At 42.5% G+C, this 24,520-nt stretch overlaps 2 protein-coding genes and 1 long non-coding RNA gene across 6 annotated transcripts in view; 2 read left to right on the forward strand and 1 right to left on the reverse strand.

The window, feature by feature from the left end:
• The window catches only part of LOC117822948, a 34,643-nt gene extending 30,420 nt beyond the window's left edge, over positions 1–4,223 (forward strand). Inside the window, exon 3 of the long non-coding RNA XR_004633285.1 lies at positions 2,823–4,223. This is a non-coding gene — a long non-coding RNA (uncharacterized LOC117822948). The remainder of the gene's footprint in view (positions 1–2,822) is intronic.
• A 2,827-nt stretch (positions 4,224–7,050) lies between these two features.
• ctnnb1 (catenin (cadherin-associated protein), beta 1) lies at positions 7,051–20,823 on the forward strand. Of its 2 annotated transcripts, none has more exons than XM_034697898.1 (17): positions 7,051–7,219; positions 13,956–14,006; positions 14,540–14,764; positions 14,880–15,133; positions 15,230–15,468; positions 15,751–15,952; positions 16,039–16,183; positions 16,326–16,429; positions 16,552–16,698; positions 16,846–17,049; positions 17,398–17,556; positions 17,730–17,849; positions 17,958–18,108; positions 18,306–18,427; positions 18,588–18,648; positions 19,482–19,729; positions 20,034–20,823. In XM_034697898.1, exons 2-16 carry the CDS (start codon positions 13,994–13,996, stop codon positions 19,691–19,693), a joined length of 2,358 nt encoding a protein of 785 aa, XP_034553789.1. In that variant the 5' UTR covers positions 7,051–7,219; positions 13,956–13,993; the 3' UTR covers positions 19,694–19,729; positions 20,034–20,823. The 2 variants fall into 2 exon arrangements, with proteins under 2 accessions (XP_034553789.1, XP_034553791.1); XM_034697900.1 differs by having other exon boundaries at positions 16,564–16,698.
• An 851-nt stretch (positions 20,824–21,674) lies between these two features.
• Positions 21,675–24,520, reverse strand: part of ulk4 (unc-51 like kinase 4) — a 91,451-nt gene continuing 88,605 nt past the window's right edge. For all 3 annotated transcript variants that reach the window (XM_034697892.1, XM_034697891.1, XM_034697893.1), the window contains exon 37: positions 21,675–22,145. In XM_034697892.1, coding sequence (XP_034553783.1) covers positions 22,085–22,145 — 61 coding nt within the window. In that variant the 3' untranslated portion in view covers positions 21,675–22,084. The remainder of the gene's footprint in view (positions 22,146–24,520) is intronic.

Genomic DNA, 24,520 nt, shown 5'->3' on the forward strand with positions numbered 1-24,520 from the left:
CTCTCTGTCTGTCTTGTGTCTAATAAAAACATATAAATTATCATACAGGCAGAGCAGCACAGGTTCTCTGTTTGGAGTGATAGAGCTGCAGATTGCTTTGAACACAAACTGTGGCCTTCCTCATCTGTGGGCTCGCTGTGCGAGTCGCCATGTTGTTGCTTTGCAGTAACAGTGGGAACCTCAGCGTGATTTCACAGGTAGATCTTAGTGATAGCACATCACACAGCTGCTCCCTGTTACTGTGAATAGCTGTCATTGAGTTTCAGCTGTTTCTGACTCTCAGACCCTCAATTTCCTCCAGCAGAAATCCGTATAAGTGTTGCCTGTCTGTCTGCGCAGGAGAGATGCAGGATGGAGGACTTTTACCATGGCAACCACTAATGCAGTATAGATGCAGGGACTGAGCCGAGCCTGCCGTTGTAATAATGCAGGATTCATGGAGGGCAGGTGAAATGTCATGCAGGCTTTTCTTTAAAATGAGGAAGGAGTGCTTTTGATGTGGAGTGTGGACAACAGTAAATCCCACTCAGCTCTGTGATGAAATGAGTTTCTTGTATTAGTTCAGGACCACAGCATCCTTTCTGTTCAGCGTCCTCACAGTGACAAAACACCGTCTCCTCCACATGGCTCCCTATATATTACATTATAGCCCCACTCCACTTCTCCTGCACATTGTTTCCTATATCGGCTTATACTGCCCAATCCTCATAATCCCACTGTAGCCTGAGTCAAATATCTGGTCCCTGCAGTGTCCTCCTCTCACCTTCTTCAAGGATGGGATTTCTGTTTCCTCCTCTTCACACGCTGGATTACAACTGGGCCACTTTGAAAAGTGACACCTTACAGGTTAATGTGGAGTTCTGATTAAAGTCCGTCTCTGGTTTACTCTCTCTGCCGGTCATATTTTTGTCCTAAAGTAGTGTAACGTTTCATCACTGTATATTCTGTGGTGATGCAATGTTTGCATGTTGTATGTACAAAAAAAGTCACATTGCACTGCAGTGAGCAGCGTGGCCAACTCAAATAAAATACACATCAAGAGGTACGGCTGCTCCGTAGCTTATCTGAGATTCATTCATTCAGTTCTTGTTTATCATCGAGCTTCCAAGCTAGTTTACATCAAAGCTAGTCAACAGCAGGCCTCGATACCTCAACCAGTGAAGCGGTTGATTACACTGGGAAATAAATACAGTCTAAGTTTTGACAGTGGTCACTCTGTGAGACACTTTCAGCTCTGCTGTTTCTTCAAATGTAATTTCATGTTTGGTTTGCATAGCAGTGTGAGAGTCAAGCAGGCCGTAAGTCACAACCCTCTCCTCCAGAGCGTCAGTCCCAAACAAACATTCCTTCAATGTGGCCCTGTCTTTTGCGCCTCCTTGACCTGCACTACTGTTGTGTGTGTAAGTGTGTGCGTGTCCCTTGTGAGCGAGTGTTTGTTTTGTCTGCCCCTATCTATAGCTCTGTCCTGCCCCTTTCTTTCACAGTTAAAGAAAGGAGCCACACCCCTCAGGCCTCGGCCTACTGCATGCGTGTGTGTGTGGTGTGTCGCTCTCTGGGGATTTCAGGGTCTGTGCTGCAGTCTTTGGTTCTCTGCAATAGCTACGCAACAGCAAATACATGCAGCTCTTCATTAATTAAACAAAGACAGTCTTACAAAAGCTATAATATGCATAACAGACACACGGGCGTACATGTGGAACCTTTTATTTGGTAACACTTGTGAAGAAGCTCCTCACAATGAGGCACCGAGGGTAACACTGCCTATATCAACACAAAGCATGCACACATCCAAACAGAAACAGAATGTATTTACAGATGGAGGCATGTTAGTGTGCACATATTATGGACACAAACTAAGGTACAGAGCCACCACATATGTTTATGCATGCACACACAAACAAACATGGAAACAAATCCAGTTAGAGCTCGACTATGACCTGCCTTTGCGAATATGAACCCCCAGGGGGACCGAAACCTCTGTTTCTTATGTTTGTGTGCATTCATTTTTCTACCCTGAGCTTTGTGTTATCGTGAGCTCGTCCGCTGTTTAGTGTGAGCAGAAGGCACGCACACACACAAACACACATGCACATGAACATTTTCCTCACAGTAGTAGCCAGAAGAAGGGAAACGTCAGAACAACTGTTGGTTCAGTTGAGGTGTGTGTGTGTGTGTGTGTGTGTGTGTGTGTGTGTGTGTGTGTGTGTGTGTGTGTGTGTGTGTGTGTGTGTGTGTGTGTTAGTGTGAAGTCCCTTTAATTGTTTATTTTTTTTCTGAGCATGTCTGCACTTATTTATCTTTTTACCTTTACTCCATGTTTGTGCTTGAGAAGTGTGAGGTACACAAGAGGGGGGACTATTTATTTAGTCAAACACGACAGAGATGTTCTCCTTAATAAACCCCTCACAGTGATGTCATGAGAATACTTCCTGACCAGCAACGTTTTGAAAGATGAAGGTTTCATTTTTACCCAGTGTAAAGATTTATACTGTTAGCTGATTACTTAAAGTGAGGTGACCTTGAATTGGCACAGTGCATGATGTTGGAAAGCAGCCAAATATTACCAGCAGCACAAACACGATAATTCAAAGAGTACGTGAAGCACTTGTAGAAATGTGGTGTAGAAATGTCCAGCACTGCAAGAGAACCTTCCTCTTTGTATTAAGACGTAAATACTTACTTAATTGAATCTGTTCTATGCCTCATATTAAAACTGCTTTGTCTTAAACACTACATCACCTACAAACAAATATGTCACTACAGTTACACTATGCTTGAAAACATGCTGTTAACAGTAATCTGCATTTATCAATAAATTGCAGGTGTAAATTCTCACCCAGTGAACTCCTCACGTGCCTCGATGGAGCATTAGACGGCCTCTCCAGCTGGAAGAACGAGTGCTGTGTGGGCTCCCTGAAGTGGTGCAACACTGGGTCGTTGGAGAGCCACAGCGTGCTTGGGAACAGAGCAGTCTGTGTTTTTCTTTTTTTTTCCAGCTCTGCCTTTTGGATGGAGGGCCATTTCACAGGCATCATGGATTAATCTTTGGTGGGATTTCTCTGGGATCAAACTGAATTGGATGTTTAACCTCACGTGTCCTGGCTGAGCGTTCTCTACTGATAAACCAGGATAGAGGATTGAATGTGACCCACATTGGGTTAAACACCACACTCTCTTAAATGTGCTTAAACTGACTCCTCAGTGAAAAGGTAGAAAAATAAGAATACTTCAGTCCACCAAGGCCTGAAAAATTGGGACATTCATATCAGTATGTTCCATTAAGTTATTCCTCAGTGCATGAAGATGACATTTTTAGGCCTCTGTTTAGCTTCTTCCACACAAACACTTTTATTTTTGCTCTGAATTAAATTGTTTGTTCTGTACTGTACTCTGATGGTTTCTGAACTTTGGACTTGTACTTGATGTCTAGCTACTCCTAAACAAACTCAAAATAATTTTGAGTACAAGTCCTGCTCAGGTAAAAAGGGCTGACCTGTTTGTACATGTATTCATCGCTCACTGTAGCTGTCCTTTTAATTTACACCATAACACAGACTAGGGGCTTAAAATCTCCTCTGTCAATGATACACTTTTAAAAGCTTAAATCTGGCTGAGTGTGGAAACATAACCTTGCTCTGTTTGTCAGAGGCAGTGATTGATGGCTCTGAATTTAACATGGATGGCAAATGTTGAAATTCCACATGCAGAGAGAGCTGTGTGGATATAGTGGATTCCTCATAAACAACTTAGCACAAACGCACAATATTGATGAATAAACATGAATTCGATCTGCTTTCTTATTAACAGACAAACATGAAACCAGATGCTGCTTATCAATGAGATCTTTGTTAGTGACGTGCTGCAATATTGAGAGTTTTCATAATGAAGCATCATTTTCACAGATGTGACAGTTTAGACTTTAGAGAGAATTTAACCCTCAATAAAACAGATTTTAACCTTTTCCTCTGAATCAACATCACTCTGCCATATTGGGAATGTTTGAAATTGGTTTCTTTTTGTTGTTAAAAGAGGACTTATATTTACATGACTTATTTATGGTGCAATAAGTAAACACACTGTGTGACAAACATATACACTTTATATTATAATAAACAACAGAGATGTTTTCATTTTAGTGGTCTGTATAAATACTTCAAACATTAATATACATGTTGATTTATGATGGGTTCACAGTGATGTTAAACTAAAACATGAACATTAATAAAACACCTGGACCAATAGAAACATTCTTATGTGTTGATATACACTCCCTTGATTTTTGTGTTATTTTAAGAGTGTTTTTAAAAAAAAGAACATGACATTTAGATTTTAATTTCCAGCATATTAACAGCCTCACTTTCAGATTGTTTTTTTGTAGTAATCCTAGAAATATTTTGATCAGGTAAAGCTATATTTCACAATAATAACTATGGGTATCCTTTCTTTATGAGGAAAGTCATCAGTGTACTCTATTGGAACAATGTTGGAGCAGGTTCTCTGTACTAAAGGCTACTTTCTACCACAAACATGATTAAATCAAACACATATACTTCTCTTTGTCCAGAGGAATCATTTTTGATGTTTTAACGTTGATTGCATTTGTCTTATATCAGTACACAAAGCCAGAAGCTGAAGTATCTGATATTTCATGTAAACTAGTGGTTAAAGTCTTTATTCAGTGACAATTTGCCAGTTTTGGGTGGAAAAGTGAATTATCCAATGAAAATGTCCCAAAAAAATTCTTGCAAAGGGAACTCTCAAACTTTTGCTCTGCAGGCCTGTTTCACAGCCATTATACTACTTTTGCACATAATATGTATATTGTGTAATATGATCACAATATGTGTGTATGAGTGTTATTCTTGACTTACTCACAGTGCTGTGATTTCATACCTGCTTGGTTATATCAGCGTGTTCCTGTGAAATCACGTGACATCATGAGCCACGTCATTCCACTTCACAAATCATGGCTGTATATTCATCTGACTGACGGCAGTAATTCTCACTGTGGTTTGAAAGCCATTCAAAAATAAACTGTACCACTTTCAATCACGGTAATTTTTCATTTTGCAATCAAATGACACAGGGTGGACTCATTCTCGGTAATGTGCTCACGTATTGTGTTTACTGGCTGTGTTGACATAATTCATATATATCCCATCCAGGGACTTCAGCACCGACTGTTTTGAATTAGAGTTTGGCTTTCAGTCACCTCTTCCACCCACACACTGTAAAAAAAGAAAAAAACAGTGAATAAAACAGCCTGCAGGCAGATGACAAGAGAGGATTTTACCTTTGTTTGCACAGGACATTGTTAGCTGCTGAATGAAGGGACAGTGTAAGGAAGCACTTTACCTCCTCTCCACCTTTTGTAACACTGAGATTAAGGAACCAGATTACTGAAGACTTGTGATGCATATAAATCTCCTATGTAGCCTATTCTCCAGCTTATTTTATTGAGCCACAGTGAGAGTCATCAGAAAATGAATAGCCAGTAGTCTGTGATCTCATGATGAAGTGGAGATCACACTGTTCTCTGCCAGTGGATCACTAATAATTTTAATAACAGAATCTCTTATTGAGTTGAGGAACATGATTAAAGTAATTCTGTCATAATTCAAACTAATGATCCCTCTGCTAATGTCTTTAATTTTTAATCAATCAAGTCTGTTATAAATTGCCTGAACTCAGATCTTCTACAATCTGAATCATCTCCAAACTATGAAGACAGCAGCTGCGATGAACTTCTTGTGTTATACCTTTAGAGAGACTTTAGAGAGTGACTTTTGCTTCACTGTTTGTTTGCCTGAACACACATTTTTGGTAAGAAAGCAAATGGTTAATTTAATTGTACAATACAAGCTATAATATCAATCAAAATCACTTATAGCATGTCCAGTGCAAAATGATTGACTGCTAGGGCAATAAAACATCCCATTGTTGAACTTTTGGTGTTTATTATGTTTGTTTGTCATTGGGTTCAAACATTAGACGCTTCAATTCATCTTGCCTTTTGTGTTTCAAATAAATAAAATGTATGATAGCTTAATTGTAACCCAAATGTTGTCTCTTGAAAGTTACTTCATTACAGTGGTTACCACTGTTAGTGTTGATTATTTTAACTTGCTTTTAGACATGTGAGGTGTTTAGTTTTTTTGGGACAGGGAACACTGTTGCTGTTCTTATTGAAACTCTATATTAAGAAAATAATCTGTAGGCTACATTTACACTTTAGGTCAGCCCTATTCAATTAGCGGCCCGTGGGCCACATGGGGCCCGAAAGCAACCCTTGAGTGGCACGCAAGCAACTGCTGAGTGATTGTGATTTGGGTCTGGCAAGAAAAACACCTTTTACTAACACTGACAAGTTCTTACAAAAACTCATTTATGCACTTTCAGATGTGACCAAAACAAAAGATGGTGCTCCTAATCTGCACTTTGTTTTTTTGTTTGTTAATATGCACCTTAAAACATGCTTGTATTTACCTGTCAAAGTGTTTTGAAGTTAAGTGTTTGAAATGTAAAATTTAAAGAAACAGTATTTCAGCCTAGGTTTAGTTTAAGCACTGCTCTTTTATTGTGTTTATGCCTTTTTGGATGTGATAATACGTTAATAAACAACCAGTGTGTTTGTTATCTTATCTATTGGTTTTCATTTTAAATGGTTAACTTTGCTCACTGTCTGGCCCAGCTCATGTCCTCAGTCTGAAAATCCGGCCGACCAAATATTTAATTGACCCTGATTTAGGGGGTTTAAATTGGGGGAAAGGAAATCGGATTCCCCTTTTCTAGTCCGCCGGAACTTCGTTCAATTGTGTATTCATGCCCGTGGTGTGATTTTTTGATTCATGCCTGGTTTACTTATGTCCATCATCTAAAACTCACAACAAAGGTGTGTAATTCTTCATCATTAAAAACACAATGAGGGGGTGATTGAAAGTGACACGTTTCGGACATTGATCAGGTTTTTGTTTCTATTTTCTTGGAGCGCTCGGCAGGATATGTGACCGCTGGAGGTGTTCTCCGGTCTTTATAAAGCCGCCGCCATCTTACATGTTTCAGTCTCTGCTGTTCCAAGTCAACATCCTTACGCAGCGGAGGGAGTGGACGAGGCTCCCGGTTCACGCTCGTCCTCATACAGTCATCGACTTTTTTTCCCCTTTCTGAGAGGTTTTTACTCACCGGGACCCGAGTGGACGGACTTTCTGTGCTGACAAGGGTAGGCTCCAACATTCAAAGTCTCTGCTTCAGTCAGGTTGCTCCTGTCTTCTCTCCGGGCTTTGGGAATGGAGACGCGTTCAGTGTGCGGGCCGGCCGGGATGATGCTGCCGCTGCTAGCGAGCTGCTTTCACGGCAGATATTTGGGATGAACCAGCCACCAGCCTGAGGGGAACATCCGCATTTTAAACACTAGACTCACTGTAGATATTAAAGCAGAGAGTCCGCTGTGGATTATAGAGGCAGTGCCAACCAACAACGCAGCGGATATCTTTAAATTCATTCTGTTGAGTCTGAAACATTAACCAGGTTTACGCGTGAACGCAGATTCCGCGTCCTCACATGTTAGACATGTCCACGTTATCTAATGGTAACCAGGTTTAGTCAGACTCTCTACTATCATCCTAGTTAAACTGCTGCCACATACCACCAGTCTGACTCATCCGGCTCGGCTAGAGTTTCTCCTTTTGCTCTGTTTTGTCAGCTGGTTCAGCTTAACACACTTTGAGCATTTGATGTGATTTACGCGTGGGGAGCTCGTTATTTGGAGGGCATGTGTGGAATGTTTAATGATAAAGCTCTTTTAACTAAACGATGATTAAAGTTAGTAAAGACGAGATGACTATCAGAGGGTCACCGAGACTCCAAACAATCAGTCCGGAGTTAAACTTCGTCCAGCTGAAGACCGTGAAACTGAATCGGTTTATTGGGTTAGTTTCTGACATGGTCCCAATAAACTCTGATTTATGGTGTTATATGTGAGGTACATGTTGGCTTAAAGCCCGCTGGAGTGTGTTTTCAACTCGTTGATTTAAACAAAGACCGACAAATTCCTCCCAGCCGCTGAGCTCAGGGAGGAAGACGAGGAGGAAGACTAGGAGGAGCCACACTGTGAAACCTGAGTCCAGAAAGTCAGGGGCCGCCAGCAGCTGTGGGGAGCGGGGAGGGGGGTGGGGGGTCTATTATCTGGATAGTTTTGAGTGTGTCGGCGTCCTAGACTATTAACTAAGTATTGAATCAGACGTGGCCTGATGTTTTTCTGCCCAGTTTTCTTCCTCATCCAGAGGTGTTGTGGTGAGGGGGGAGTGGAGGGTCTCACGCCGCTTTGCGCCCTCCTCTCTCCCGATAGAGAAAACACGCGATCCGGTCGCATCAGCTGGAAAAACTCAAGATGGCGTGGAGGAGAGTTTAAAATGTTTTTACGCCTCATTTAAATTTTTTAGTTTCACTAGAAATAATGATTTGGTGTGAGATGGAGAGATTGTAGACGGATTGATAGTTTCCTTTTTATCCTTTAATCCCAAAATTAAAAACTCTGTTTGTTATTTTTTAGTTTTGGAGGCTCTGCAGCTCAGCTGGTTTATTTGATCAGACCATGCCTCAGAAGTTACCGCATTGTGTTTGGCTCTGTTTGTTGTAGAATTATAAATCTGTAAAATCCCCATCAGATTGCATAATGAAAAAAAACCCACTGACAGTCCTCGTCAGCAACATTTCACTGATGCATTCACATGTTTACACGGAAGTGAGGCCGGTAGTGGTTTGTTGTGAGGTGATTTCACCTGAAAGACTGTTTCTGAGAATCTTTTCTGTGGTATCCTTTTAGTCCACAGGAACAGTGCAGTTCACTTTGAAACTTTCTTTCTTGTTATTTTTGTTTGTTTGATCCTAATTTACAGAAGTGAGCATCAGTTCTATTTTTACAGGAATAATTCCTGGAAGTTTGCCCCATGCTCTGAAGGCAGGAGAGACCATACATAAAGGCCATTGGGGTGATTTAGTTTAAGTGTTTGACCTTTTCTTCTTGAGGACACATCTGTTGGGATTGCATACACTCTTATATCACCCTCACTCTATGTAATCTTATTTTTCTACTTTATATAAACTGTCAGAACAAGAGAACACGGTGAGGTGTTTCTTGGAGCTCCTCTGTCTCTGTGGGCTTCCATCACTTTGCAGTGGAGATGGAGCAAACACTGCAGCGGCTGCAGGCATTGAGCTCATTGTATTGTTGGCAGCCAGCAGTGAGTGCTGCTGACCCTGCACATTATGTGGCCAGCACTGAAGCCCGTGGCAGCTCCTGTCTCACTGCTGGAGCCGATAATGCAGCTTGTTTGGGTCATTTACTCGTATGGATGTATTGAACTGAGAGTTTTTTCGCTTGGGAGGAAATAGACTGAGCTAGAGTTGGAGATGGATTTATCTCTTTTGAAGTCCTGTTTTCTAAAAATGTAAAGTCCTTCTCTGAACCCAAACATTTTGCATTTCTTCCCATTAATTAATTCTGTATGAATGCTGCAGCATGTCAGGAAGACTGTGTGCAGGTCAGAAGAGTGAAAAGCAATTTAGAGGACTCGTGTATTTTTTTGAAAAGGTATCATGAAACTGTGTGATCTCTACAAGAGATAAACCTTGAGGCCCCACGGCTCAAACTTGCTGACAGAAGAGCTGTTTCCTTTCTTACAGAGGAGAGAGTTAGGTTTGATTTTTAACTCCTCTATGATCTGTTTATTTCAAGTTCACACCAGTTAAAGAAGAAAGGGGAAACACTCATTTTTGCAGAGAAGATTCAAAACATCTTTTTTTTTCTTAGCTAGCTGTTGTGAATTATCATTGGTTCAAGTGTTTAACTTTGTGTCATTAAAACCTGTGTTTATTTTATTCGTGTAAGGTGAAATGAATCTGTCTGGATGGCATAACCCTAACCCCCAAGACACCCCTTTGGCAGTGTAGTAATATCTACATGAGGGAAATCCTATTAGTTAATTAGCCACAGCTCCTACTCTGTATGATGCGAATCAAGTTTCTGTGCTGTTGTATGAATCTGAAGACATAGTTGGAATAAAACTCCTGAAGGTGTGCTGTTTCACATGTATGTGTCAGATTGTTTGTGTTGATCTTTCACATACGAGTGGTCTCTGGTTGTGTTTTAGGACCATCTATTGGTGCGGCCTGGTGATAGGATCTGTCTCACAGTACAGGGGTTTAGGTTTATATATCCGTGTACTGCAAAACATTGTTTCTCATCAATTTTTAACCACAGAGTGGAGCACAGCCCTGTATGCATAAAAACTGAGTTTATTTAAGTTAGTTTTTCACAGGATCAATCATTTCACTCGTTATAGTGAGATTTCTTCACACCCCGTCTCCTCATGAAGTGTTTTTCTGACTTTGTTGAAGGCAGACTGAAGGACTCTATTTCTGTCCATACTGCGCTGTGCTAGAACAGTAAGCCTGTCATTTGAGTTTTGTCCTGGGACTGTTCTGCTGTGGTTACACTTCACTTCATAGAGCTGTGGGCATCTGTGCCGGTGCACATTGGATCTCCTACACATACATCGGCGTGTGTCAAATCCATATTCATCCAGTGTGAATGGAATCATGTGACTGTATAGACCTCCATACTGCAGCCAAGAGAGGCATCCGAGTGTTGACTTGTGTGTCACTCATTAGTCATCGGGTTTCAGTTACATGGCTCTGAGCTGGACCCGGCACAGCTCTACATATGGCATCCCACATCTGGCTTCAAAGAGATCTGTCTTTGAGACTCTGTGGCCGGGCTGCTCGCCTGGTTTCATGAACTCTTACCGTAATGAGTTTTTTTGTTTTTATGGTCAGAAGCTGAGTTATGGAAAAACTATCATTTGTGTGTCTCTCTTGGAAACCAGACTTTGCTTGTTTGCCCATCAAAAAAACCTGGCATCAGCTCAGCTTTCAAAGCCAGATGTAACAACCTACATTTTCCCCCAGTGAGGATGATAAACGGTTCCACTGTGTGCTTTGAACGCTGCAGTTTGTATGCTGCTGTATGGCACACATGGCTTCCATTAGGGCAGGGCTAGGTTATATGAGGGCAGGCCTGCAGAGCTTGGAGGATGGTGTGTGAATTGTAAACTGGAGTTGGTGCGTTTGTGGTCGGAGCAGCAGTCTTGGAGCCTGACTCAAGATTGGGCTTTAATGACACAGCTAAGCTGGAGCAGTGTGGCTGCCAGAGTGGAGAAGTCATCCACAGCAGTAGTTTAGCTCTTCTCCGTACTCCACAGACTCCTACACAGCCACGGCCTCTTAGGTCTCAGTTGGATGTTTACCAATGCATGTCCGTCTGAACAGGGGAGGATTTACAGAAATACACAGCAAAACGGCTTATTCCATCGGATTCAATTTTATTATTATATTTCAGGGAAAAGGAGAAAAGGCAGGGCATTGAGTCCCTCTGTATATCCTCCCTCTGAGGTAGTGACGGAGGAGAAACAGGGGGAAAGGTGGTGGCAGTGTTTTGCATTAGAGCTACAGGGTGGAACACGGTGTGGACACCAAATTGAAGCAGTTTTTGGTGCAATGACTAAGTACAAAGGAGTATTGATGGCCGGACTTCTACCTGTGCTATTGTGAAGTTGCATTGCGTAAGAGCTCACAGTTAGACAAGCAGCTCCATGACACACTCATAGTTTGGCAAAGAAAGTTGGCTGTCTGAGTTTTTATTTTTTCTCTCATGTTGCTCAGAGAGCTGAGAGGTGAGCCTCTGCACAGAAACCACACAGGTCATCACATGTAAAGCTAGGGCTGGTAGTCACGGAAAATTAGCTTGAATTTGAACGTAGCATTTCCTCAGGACTCCGTCTAACCCCTCCCCTCGGAGCTACTTTCAAAACAACGCCCCGGCTCACATGCAAGAGCGCCGCTTATTCGCGACCATATGATGGTGACTGATTCAAAACGGGTCCTCAGCACATCGTTTGTGATTTGCACTACGTCAACTCATGTCTCAGTCAGCGGTAAGAAAACAACAAAACATTCTCATAGTGAAAGTTAAAAACACAAACAAACATGAAATGTACGCTCTGCAGGAGGCGGGCAGGACGGGATTTGATTGGTTTCATCATTTGGCTCCTGATGGCAGGGATTGGTTGGTGTTTTCCCAGGTTTACTCCGGCTGTAGATAGCAGCTTTTTTCCCCTCTTTTTTAAGAACACATTATGTATTGATTACCATCGGGACATAAAGATCATTTTAACCAGTATAACAAAAAGTGTATCTAAATCTGACTACCAACTCCAGCTTTAACATCACATGGATGACCTCGCCTCATTGGTGGATATCTTTGAAACATGACCTCCAGTATTCCATGTATTGATGAACCTCTGATCAGTATGAAGTGATGCCTCTCAGATAATGTTATACCTAAAACAGGATCTGCTTCATCGGTCTCTGGCACAGCTCTGTTTCCTGTGCAGTCTTTGAAAATTAATTGGCTATTTCACCTACAAGAGGTGATTTCCTCTTCTTCTTTAATTTGTTTTAATCTTTTACAACCGCTAAAATCAAAACAAAGTCATTACCTTCAAACCCCCGTGTGCCTCTTTTTAAAATTAGATGAATTATCAAATGATACTTCTCACGGCCTTTTTAAAATATTTCTTTCAAACATTCAAATCAGAGTTCTCATTGTCGCAACATCAGACCTTACTTCAGTGACGGAGCCTCATGCTTGTTGCGTCATGCCTTGCGGTGAAAACGTGGCAACTCAGATTCTGAATCTGAAACATTTACTTTGAATGTGAAAGAAAGAAAGAATTATAGCTTCTCTAGAACCTTTAATTTTCTACTTTTGATGCATTGATAGTCTTTTAGTTTGTTGATTAGCAGCGTGTATTTCACAGCTCGCCCTCAGATAGCTGGAGTGATGAGGTCTGAACACTTTCTTACTTTGATTCTGTGTTCTGATGTTAGTTCAGCTCATGATGTGGACACAAGACATGGGTTTGATGAGTCGTTGTGTAGTAAATAATGTACAGCCTCAGTAGTGTGTCTGTGGTTTATAGTGGGTCCCCTCTCAGTGAAGTATGTTGTCACTTTAAGGTAAATGTGCGTGGGTTGTTGGTCACGTCTGTGATCACGGGTGAGGTATGAATCAATTCATGACTCTTGGTTTGTCACTGCAGTGTTTCCCCTCAGTAAGCCTCTCAAGTATTAAAACATGTCCAGACCGGTGTGCCATGAGTGAAAAGGATTTAGTCTGTGCTCTGCTGTAGAATTCATTAAGGCCTAACCACAGATTTATTTAGAGAGAGGGATTTCTGAAGCTCCTGTTTGCTGTCTCATTTTAGGCCGGATTTTCTTCAACATTTTTCCCCATTTCCTGCTTTGGAGTGTTACTGTCATAACATTTATCTTTGAGTATAAATTGGAAATTCTTCTGTTAAATTTTTTTATTATTATTTTTAAATTAATCCCCTCTCCCTCGCTCCACCTCTCTGCTGCCTGTGTTTACTTTCCTGCAGAGTGTGGGTTCAGCTTCAAAGCCAGCTCAGGAATGTGTGTGCCCTCCCCCCTCCTCCTCTTTTTCTCTCCACCCAGTGCTCCACTTCCCCGTCCTTCCTCACCTAAATAGTTGCAAGCTGCCTCACTTAATGGTGGCTTTGTGTGAACTGTTTGCATGTCTGGCTTCAGCAGATGAGGAAATCCACAAAAGGGAGGAGGCAGTGAAGGGAATGATGGTTCTTGTCTTGACATTTTCTTTTGAACCAACTCTGCTATTAATTTCTTACTTTTTCCTGTTACTGTAGTGTGTGTGTGTGTGTGTGTGTGTGTGTGTGTATGGGTTGAAGTAAAATGGCTGATGTTTAGAGTCCAAGGAAGGAGGACTGACAGTGAGTAGGTCAGAAGGCAGGAATGATGGAGTGATGTGCGACAGAAGAGGTCTGACTGACTGTTTTTTTGTCCTTTTTCTGTTTCAGATCAGGAAGCTGTGTTGGCTGCAGTTTGAGAAAAGAACATGGCTTCCCAAGGTGAGTTGATACGAGTCATACACACACTGAAAACACACTCACCCTTGACTCTGTGCAGTTTCTATTTTAACCTTTTTCTTCCAGGCACAAACATATTGACAGTCAACAGTTAGCTAAACGTTGCTGTAGTTTAGACCCCCCCCCCCCCCTGTTCTCCTGCTGAGATTTGCTCTCATTCAAACAAAGTGGATTAGTTATTGATTTTAATTTGAAACATACATTGAACTAAATGTTTGAATACCTTAAGTGATAAACCTCACATCACATCACAACACTGCAGCTTGAGGAGCAGATACATCCATTGGTTTCAGTACCAGTTACACAACATGTGACACAGATACTTCCTATTGATAAGATATGAGAATAAGGTAGCATGCACTGTATAAAATGAATTGATCATCACCTGTTTCTATACATTAAATCGTTAGTATAATTAGAAAAATCACCTAGTTTATTGTGGATTAAAAGATGTCTGACTCGAGAGTTGATTTTGTTGCTTCATCTTTTGTAAACGCTCTGTTGTCTCTCTGCAGCTGATCTGATGGAGCTGGACATGGCCATGGAGCCGGACCGTAAGGCTGCAGTCAGCCACTGGCAGCAACAGTCTTACCTGGATTCAGGCATCCATTCAGGAGCCACCACAACGGCCCCCTCCCTCAGTGGAAAGGGGAACCCTGAAGAAGACGATGTGGACAACCAGGTCATGTATGAGTGGGAGCAGGGCTTCAACCAGAACTTCGCCCAGGAACAAGTACAAGGTCAGTCTATTTCTTATATGAATGCAACATCTGCTCACTGATATTAAGTCTCTGTTACCCAAAGAGCAGCTTGAAGATCACTGTAATCAAACAGGGGTGCTCGTGTCTCTTACAGACATAGATGGTCAGTACGCCATGACCCGTGCCCAGCGGGTGCGTGCAGCGATGTTCCCAGAGACCCTCGAGGAGGGTATGCAGATCCCCTCTACACAATACGACGCAGCAAACCCCACCAACGTCCAGAGGCTGGCAGAGCCTTCGCAGATGCTCAAACATGCTGTGGTCAATCTGATCAACTACCAAGATGACGCTGAGCTGGCAACCAGAGCCATCCCAGAACTGACCAAACTGCTCAACGATGAGGATCAGGTAGGTGTCCATGAACAGCTCAGTGTGGTCTCTGAAGGGATTTCAGTTCGCTTGTTTCCCTTTTCTCTTTACCAACATGTGTGCTCTCTCTTCCAGGTCGTAGTAAACAAAGCGGCTGTGATGGTCCACCAGCTCTCTAAGAAAGAAGCTTCTCGTCATGCCATCATGCGCTCCCCTCAGATGGTGTCTGCTATCGTCAGGACCATGCAGAACACAAATGATGTGGAGACGGCACGCTGCACTGCAGGAACACTCCACAACCTGTCCCACCACAGAGAGGGTCTGCTGGCTATCTTCAAGTCTGGAGGAATACCAGCGCTTGTTAAAATGCTGGGGTACGTCGAGGAGGGCTTTTGTAGCTCATGTATGAAAATAGGGAGAAAGTGTTGCGGCTGGGTATTTCTTTCAAAAATATGCATCATTTTATTAAATGGCTATTTCCCCTGATACATGAGGCTATAAACTGTGGTGGGAGAAACATAAAAGTTGTAATTGCCTGTTAACTCATCAAAGACAGAGGATGTGGGGAGGAAGGAGCTCTGAGAAAGCTAATCTAATATCTAATTGTGGTTATTTCCCAGTGGGCCTGTGATCTAATAAGCCTGTTTGCTCTGCAGTTCACCAGTGGACTCTGTCCTCTTCTACGCCATTACCACCCTCCACAACCTCCTCCTGCACCAGGAAGGAGCCAAGATGGCAGTTCGCTTAGCAGGGGGTCTACAGAAAATGGTGGCTCTGCTCAACAAGACTAATGTCAAGTTCCTGGCAATCACCACTGACTGCCTCCAGATTCTGGCCTACGGAAACCAGGAGAGCAAGGTAAAGGGTCAGGAGAGGATGGTGAAAGAGGTCATTGTGGGAACATTTATAATCCCTAACGTCTTTTGTGTTTGCTTTCTCTGTAGTTGATAATCTTGGCCAGTGGTGGCCCCCAGTCGTTGGTCAACATCATGAGGACTTACACCTACGAGAAGCTTCTGTGGACCACGAGCAGAGTCCTCAAAGTCCTGTCGGTCTGCTCCAGTAACAAGCCTGCCATTGTAGAAGCTGGTATGTCTTGACCTTTCCAACTGTAACAGCTACAGTTCACACAGATGTGTAAAATATCACGCAGTAGTAAAATGTGTTGTGGTGTTAAGAGGTATCACCTTTCAAAAACTCACATTCTCTCAATCTTTATTCTTTTTTCCAGGAGGCATGCAGGCTCTGGGACTCCACCTGACAGATCCCAGCCAGAGACTGGTCCAGAACTGTCTCTGGACTCTCAGGAACTTATCAGATGCTGCCACCAAACAGGTGATGAGAGCTGCCTCTTTCATGAATACTAAAAACTTTTAAAAGGGAAAATAACATGAGCCCAAAACATTCCCATGACCCTTCATCTGTATGCTCATCCTTTTTGATGTTCCTTATTCCTGGTGCCTCTACAGGAGGGTATGGAGGGTCTGTTAGGAACTCTGGTCCAGCTGCTGGGCAGTGACGACATCAACGTGGTGACCTGTGCTGCTGGAATCCTGTCTAACCTGACCTGCAACAACTACAAGAACAAGATGATGGTCTGCCAGGTGAGAACACGCAGTCTTATAATTTAGGTTCAGATATGAGATTCAAAATATATACAGTATTTTCCTTTTATATCATACTTAAATATTTCCACCCAGCCGAACAGAGCCTCTGGTGTCTCCACTAATCTGTGACCTGTCCATGTGTAGGTTGGAGGTATTGAAGCGTTGGTTCGCACCGTGCTGCGGGCCGGGGACAGAGAGGACATTACAGAACCGGCTATTTGTGCCCTGCGTCACCTGACATCCAGACACCAGGACGCTGAGATGGCCCAGAATGCCGTCAGACTGCACTATGGTCTGCCCGTGGTCGTCAAATTACTGCACCCGCCATCACACTGGCCACTCATTAAGGTACAAACAACACACAGTAGCCGGCAGCAGTCTGCCACGTTAGCAGACCTTCATACTGTCAGCCACTCATGTTTCCAGTGAACATGAGATTACACTTGACCTCACAGTGTCTCTGTTTCAATGCTGGCAGGTTATTTTACTTGTATCTTGTTAGTTTTTCGTCCCTGCCCTCAAATGTAGAAGCTGATAAATATGCCTGAGTACTGACCTCCAGGATATGAACTCGTGTCTTCACCGCAGGACACCGAAAACAAGCATGTTATCCTGCTCATGTTCCTGTTCAGATATTACTGATGACTGTGTAAACTTTGAAACAGCTTTACTGAAAATGAAATGTTTCTTCATTAGGCCACAGTGGGACTGATCCGTAACCTGGCTCTGTGCCCTGCTAACCACGCTCCTCTGAGGGAGCAGGGAGCCATCCCAAGACTGGTTCAGCTGCTGGTCAGAGCACACCAAGACACACAGAGACGCACCAGCATGGGAGGCACGCAGCAGCAGTTTGTGGTAAGAACACACACAGACACACAAGCTCTGCACATTAAGTATGATGTGATGAATCATTTCATCCAGCAGAACCCACAGAGATCATTGATCGGTCCCAGCAATGCCTTCTGGTGTTGGAGGGTTTTTAACGGCTCATACACTTAAACTCAATGAGGCTTTTATTTGTGTATTAGGAGGGAGTCCGTATGGAGGAGATTGTGGAGGGCTGCACAGGAGCACTTCACATCCTCGCCAGAGATGTCCACAACAGAATAGTCATCAGAGGACTCAACACCATTCCACTGTTTGTACAGGTAAAACATTCTTCAGCTCTTCATCAATGTCTGCACGTTGCATCCCTTCAGACTGTGAAGCCTGAGAGTTAAACTCATTAAGTAATCCTGTTGTGTGTTTGTGTCCAGCTGTTGTACTCTCCCATTGAGAACATTCAGCGTGTGGCAGCCGGCGTGCTGTGTGAGCTCGCCCAGGACAAAGAAGCTGCTGAGGCCATCGAGGCAGAGGGAGCCACAGCCCCACTCACAGAGCTGCTGCACAGCCGCAACGAAGGAGTTGGTGCGTACACAATGATACAAACATTTACATATTGGCTGCTCTGGAGCCATGCAGGTGCTCCGAAAGGAAATATGATTAGATAACTTACAAGAAACAAGTTTTGTAAAAGTGTAAAACCAACCAGGCCTCTTATTTGTGTTCTCTTGTTGCTTGTACTTTTCATTTATTCTTTCCTAACCTGTCGTCTCTCCCCTCAGCCACCTATGCTGCAGCAGTGTTGTTCCGTATGTCAGAGGACAAACCCCAAGACTACAAGAAACGCCTCTCAGTAGAACTCACCAGCTCGCTCTTCAGGACAGAACCAATGGCCTGGAACGAGGTACAATACTCGCTTTAGGTCAACCTTTTCCTGGGATTGCTAGTTTGTATATTTGAACACACAACAGTCAGATGATTGTGCTTTCTGAGGGGAAAGTAAAGGCCTGACTCACTGATCACTGACAAGCTGCTCATCCTCTTCTTTCTGTGTTTCTCTGCAGACTGGAGACCTGGGTTTGGACATTGGAGCTCAGGGAGAGCCTCTGGGCTACAGACAGGAAGGTAAGTCACCTTCTGACCTCTGGCTGGCTGGGGGGGCTCCCAAGAGAAACACAGGAGGGATAAAGATGTCACACACACCAGAGTACTGAGCTGCAACAAAAACAGTCAGAGCTGATATTTCTTTTACTAATTGGGCTTACAGTCTCTGTTCTGAGTGGTTCTGTCCCTTCTGTCGTTATTTCTCTAAAACAATGGACCCACTCTGTCCTTGTTAAAATGATGCACAAACAGATCTGTCACAGTCCAATGCCTGAGCTTGATCTTTCCATCATTATTACTGCTAATGACAGGATTTACTGTTCAGAGTTCTAATACTCAGTCTTAACTTGAAAGCAGAATTGCCCTTCAGCACTGACTCAAGTTACCTGAGAGAGATGTTTATCCCGGCTGCAGGGAGAACACGAGTGTCTCTTCAGAAATCCAACACTGCAGCCTGTGGTTATTGTCACAGTTGGCCTTCTGAATGAACCAGGTGAAGCAGGACCTTGGACTGTGCATTGATCAATAGGCTGAGAGTTTGCTGATTATTTGAATTTGCACAGCTCTCTTTTCCTCCGGCACTATCTGTTTTCTTATTTTGGCTTCGAGCCAGTTAAAGCAAACACATGAATTTGTAGCTGCATCAGAAAACCAGACACGCTGCAGAGCAATCCAAAGTCCAGGTGTGAGCTGAATGCACCTCAGCTCACAGGTAGTGGGTGGGACAGTGTGCTGTGTCGCTGTGTGAAGTTTGAATCATCGTACTACTGTGTGACGGCTTGGTTTGTTAACATGCTTCTAACAACTGCTCTGCTTCCCCTGCTTCTCCTCCACCCACTCCTCCCTTCCCCCAGACCCCAGCTACCGTTCCTTCCACTCAGGGGGTTACGGAGGGGACACGATGGGTATGGAGCCCATGATGGACCACGATCTTGGGGGACACCACCCTGGCCAGGACTACGCCCCTGTAGAGGGGCTGCCTGACCTGGGACACACCCAGGAACTGATAGAGGGCCTGCCGCCTGGTGACTCCAACCAACTGGCCTGGTTTGATACCGACTTGTAAATACCAAGACCAACATTACACTACACTTTCTACTAGGTAAGACTGTCTTCACGCTCAGTGGGTGTATCTAAGCAGTTATAACAGACCAAAATGTCCAAGTGGGTACAGATTTGGGAGGTTTTAGTCTGGATTAATTGTCTGATGGGGAAGAGGAGGGTGGGTATGCTCTCTGTGGCTGCTGCATGTTCAGACTGCTCCTAATTACAAAGCTGTGTGATGTGGTGTGTGTGATGTTACACTGCGTTTGATCTGTGTGTGTGGTCTTAAACAGTGCCTGTGCCCTGTCTGCTTCCTCTTACCAGTGCTTTTTCCATTCTCTCTCTCTCCCTCCTCCTCACAGCTGTATCATGTGATCTGGATGAACCTGCATCGTGATTCGCCCATATGGAGGAGGCGGGGTTTCAGAAAGTGCCTGAAGACGACTCAACAACAACAAGCAGAGTTTCCTGTCTATGGGAACTCCATTGGGACAAACTAGATTTAAGTGCGGTTCTGTTGTCAGCCTGGCAGAGGGCTGGTTTTAAATCCTGACATGACACATGGATTTGATCTCAACAGTTAATTTTTTTGAAAATCCCTTTTATGTATTTTGTTTTTCATTTTTACTTCATTTGGTTGTTTTACTTTTTTATTCTGTCCTCCTCAAGTCTGTAATGGTACAAACTGATTCTAGCTTGCTTTTTTCCATTCTTCTGGATTATGATACTCATCTTTTTGTTTTGCAGTCCCTTGTATTTTAAGTCTCTGGTAATGTTGAGTTTTTTAGTGCTAATGCTCCATCAAAGTAAAAGAAACTGATCACATTTTAAATGGTGTCCAAACACTAAAGTTAATCAGTTGAATTGTATTCTGATGATCAAGTGTAACATTGTGTAGCTTTTGTATAAAAACATGAATTGGAAATCATGGTCCAAATATCAAGCTATTTTCTTGCTTTAAAGGTGGACACTGATGTGTCTCTGCTGTTCCAAAGGGGGTGTAGCTGACCTAGCTGGAGGGGTGAGGCTGTGGAAGGTCCAGGGTGGAGGAGGGCTCTTATTGGCCTGCTGTTACTATGGGGAGGGGTAGTGGGAGGAGCTGGTTGCTGTAGCCTGCTGTGTTCTGAAACAATAAAATGGACTGTCATTTCACCTGGATGAGTCGGTATTATTTCACGAACACAAGATACTCAATGAGTAATTGCATGGTGTGTGGTGTGTTTTTCACACCTGCTGTTTAACATTATTCAGCTGAGGTATGCGGAAAAGAGCTGCACTCAATGGCAGTCTCAAATGATCAATTAGTCAGCCATGGATAACCCAATCTGTAGAAATTAGTCTCTGTAACACTGCACTAAAACTCTTGGCTATGAGGACATGGTGATATCTTAATTGTCATGCAGGACAGGCAATATTTGAATACAACAACACAGGTGTGTTTCACATCTGTAGTGATCCAAAGGAGGCAAACTGAGCTGTGAAAACTTCTGATCAACTGAAAACAAGTGTCCATATTGCGCCTGCTGTGGCATCACTGAACAGTCGACTATCCTTCACAGGTAGATGATATCTAACCGTATAAGGACACTGTGTTTAAGTTCAGTTGTAGGTACAATGAGTTTGTAAAGATTACCTAAATCAAACACTCGTCACTGGTCCCTGCTGCTGGCCTGCACAACACCCTCATCTGTGTGGCCCAAGTCCTGATAACGAGACCGATTCAAATGTGTGAGGCATTAAAGGATGTTTAAAAGCTGGCAGCAGTTGAGCAGTGTTACTCACAGCTACATGAACCATCAGTGATTTAAAGTGTGTGATTATGTCACATTAGAGACAGACATATGATGTCAAACTCATGAACTTACAGACTAATGCTCCACTATTAATGCTTCGAGTGTCTGGATGACCCCAGCAGTCAGCGCTGTGACAGTCTGAATTAACTCCAGCTGTAATCCTGTGAGCGCTGAAGGACACTGGATGGTTGTAATGATTGAGCTGTCACGTTATTTTAGCGACACAGCAATATTTATTACTGTCATTGATCCAATTTGCAAAGTTAATGAGAGTGATGCACAGGAAATGAGCGCTCTGATAGCACATGGTCAGATTCATCCATGGCTCAAAGCTGCAAGGAGATTACAGCAACACTCAAAGCAGTTCATAAAACAACTACAAGGTAAAGATAACACATAAATAACATGAAATATTACAGCACATTTCTGTGTTTACATCTTGTACAATTTGTAATTTTGAACTAAATAAAATGAATAACTACAGAAATATGATCAGAAACTTGTGTTCTGACAGAACTGATTATTCACAAAAACCTGAAGACAGAGGAATTATAAAAGTCAACCATCAAAAATGACAAAGGTTCTGATTTCTAGTTTGAAACATTTGAAGATGAGATGTTTTAGGATCCAGAGATGAGGTGGAGGACTTCAGAGGCCAGGGGAACCACATCAACATGACATCTGGGGTGGAGAAATACAAACAATTTAGAGTCATTCTTTCCTTTCTTACTTCTTCAAAACATTTTAAATACAATAGGTATCAATTTAAGATATCTGCTCTGTTTTGGCAGAGAGAAACTCGACACAACATATACACATATTGATTCCAGCAGAGGACATGTATTGCAATTATTCCCTCCTCTCTTCCCTTTATTCCTATTTCTCCTCAAACTGTCCTTCCTGCAATTAAAGGAACCTTTTACATTTTGTTTTAACAAACAGCCACAGCTCTCCTGGTACATAATAAGGGTGATGGCAAACATGCTCTCTTCTGTAAAGTGTCATGAGAAACATTTTGCTTGCCTTGGTGCTGAACTGATTTATTGTGCTCCACATTCCCTCAACTTTTTACCTACTAATTTAATTTCAATCCTGATTTAATTATTTTCTTTTCTTGTTAATGCCATCATGAAGGAGACAACCTTGCCCTCAAACGGAACTATTCAGTGCTGCCTTGAATCCTGCTGCTGGGCTGCCTGAACACATGAAGGCTCTGCAGTGACTGCTGCTGCTTTCACTCAGCTGATATTCAGCTCTCTTCTCTGAACATTCATTTTATTATTCTACAATTTTTTGTCATTTTTTCAATCACTACATCTTCATGCTGATACAATCATAATGACAAATTGCCAGAGCTGTACTTTTAAAATAGTGTTCAAAAAGTGAAGTCTAGAGTATTACTGTGATCACTTATAATAATTATACTTTTACATTTTCCCAGGCTATTGAAAACATCAATTAATTCTGCAGAGATGTCACGGTTTACTAAAAATACTGAGAATAAAATTATTAAACATTTTCAAAATAAAATATTCTTTAAGACAAACACTTATTTAATGATGTGTTTGGGTAAGAGCATCGAGTGGCTGCGTCTCCTCTTCCACCTCTCCACTCTCTCCTTCTCTATCTTCCTCACCCCCTCCTCTTCCTTCCTCTTCCTCCCAGTTGTCTTTGAGGGCAGCCTGACAGCCAGGCCGGCAGAGGCCCACCCCTTTACTTGATTAAAACCTTCATAATTAAGCTAATTAACACAGCTCCCAGAGGCCTTAGAAAACCTTGAAAGTTTGTGAATTTGAAGAGTATAAATTGGATCCATAAAAGTTTCAGAAGCAAACTTTCACAGCCTCAGTCAGCAGCTGGAGCGGAGGATAGCTGAGAATGAAATAATTGGTTTTAGATTACAGTAAATGGCCATTACAGAACCACATTAGTCTCACACTCGCCTCCAACAAACAGTTGGACTGTTTCCTTTGTGAGAAGGAGCCAAAGAACCAACAGCAGGTCTTAGTGGACAAGAAGGTTCCTGAGACTGGTTTCTATATCTCACAGTCTCACAGTAGATTAGTTTGTTCCACAGCAGGATTTTATCTCCTCCTCTTTATAAAATAGCTCCTGATACCTGGATAAGTTTCACAAAACAGTGTAGAGATCTGCTCTCAGTTCACAGGTCTGCACTAAAAACACAAATGCAGTAAGAGGACTAAATGTCGGACCAAGTGAGGCCATTGTGTTGTTGAATAACTCATTATAAGGGCCGCATTGTTATCTCATTATTACATTTGCAATACACACATCCAAAAAGTCCTGAAGTAAAAGTGATGAAATAAAAAAAAATGTATGTATACCTGTAGGTTTACATCAGCACATGAATATAAGACCTATCACATGGAGGCCCACCATTTGGCCAATCAGGTCAAACCTGAGCTAACCATTTGCTACCACAAGATTTGGGATTGTGGGATCCCACAATTTTTAATTTGTGGCAGAAAAACAATCTAAACAAAGGCCCGGAGTAAAACACCAACAAAGATATAAAGTTAAGTTAGAGCTAATATGCAGGCTTTGATATTTGTTCATTCATCACACATCATACTGTCCTGGAAAAACTGAACCATGTTAATGCCAAGACCAGATTTTCCTCACATCATCAGATCTTTGATTATATACAAAGCAGGTATAAAATACAACCACAGCAGTGTTGACTTGTTCCCTGAGCTACTGTAGTGACAGCCCATCTTGATATATTTCCAATCATACTTTGTGTTCGACTTAATAACTGCCCTGTTGTTTAAATGTGTAATGCAAATGTTTGTGTTATTAATGTTGGTATCTGGAGGGCTCTGTTTACATGTTTTATAGGTGTTCAGTGGTGAGGAGACTTTTCGTGAGCTCAGCTGTGTTCTTATCATCTTGCTCTCTGCAGAGCGTCATTAATGGATCAGCATTGTAAAAAGCTACTTGCTGTCTCTAAAACAGAAAGTTACTACACTGTTATTAGCAGTGGTGGACAGTAACAGAGTAAATTTACTTGAGTACAGTACTTAAGTACATGTTTT

Source organism: Notolabrus celidotus, chromosome 12, assembly GCF_009762535.1.
Source record: "Notolabrus celidotus isolate fNotCel1 chromosome 12, fNotCel1.pri, whole genome shotgun sequence".
In the NCBI taxonomy this organism is placed as follows: domain Eukaryota; kingdom Metazoa; phylum Chordata; class Actinopteri; order Labriformes; family Labridae; genus Notolabrus; species Notolabrus celidotus.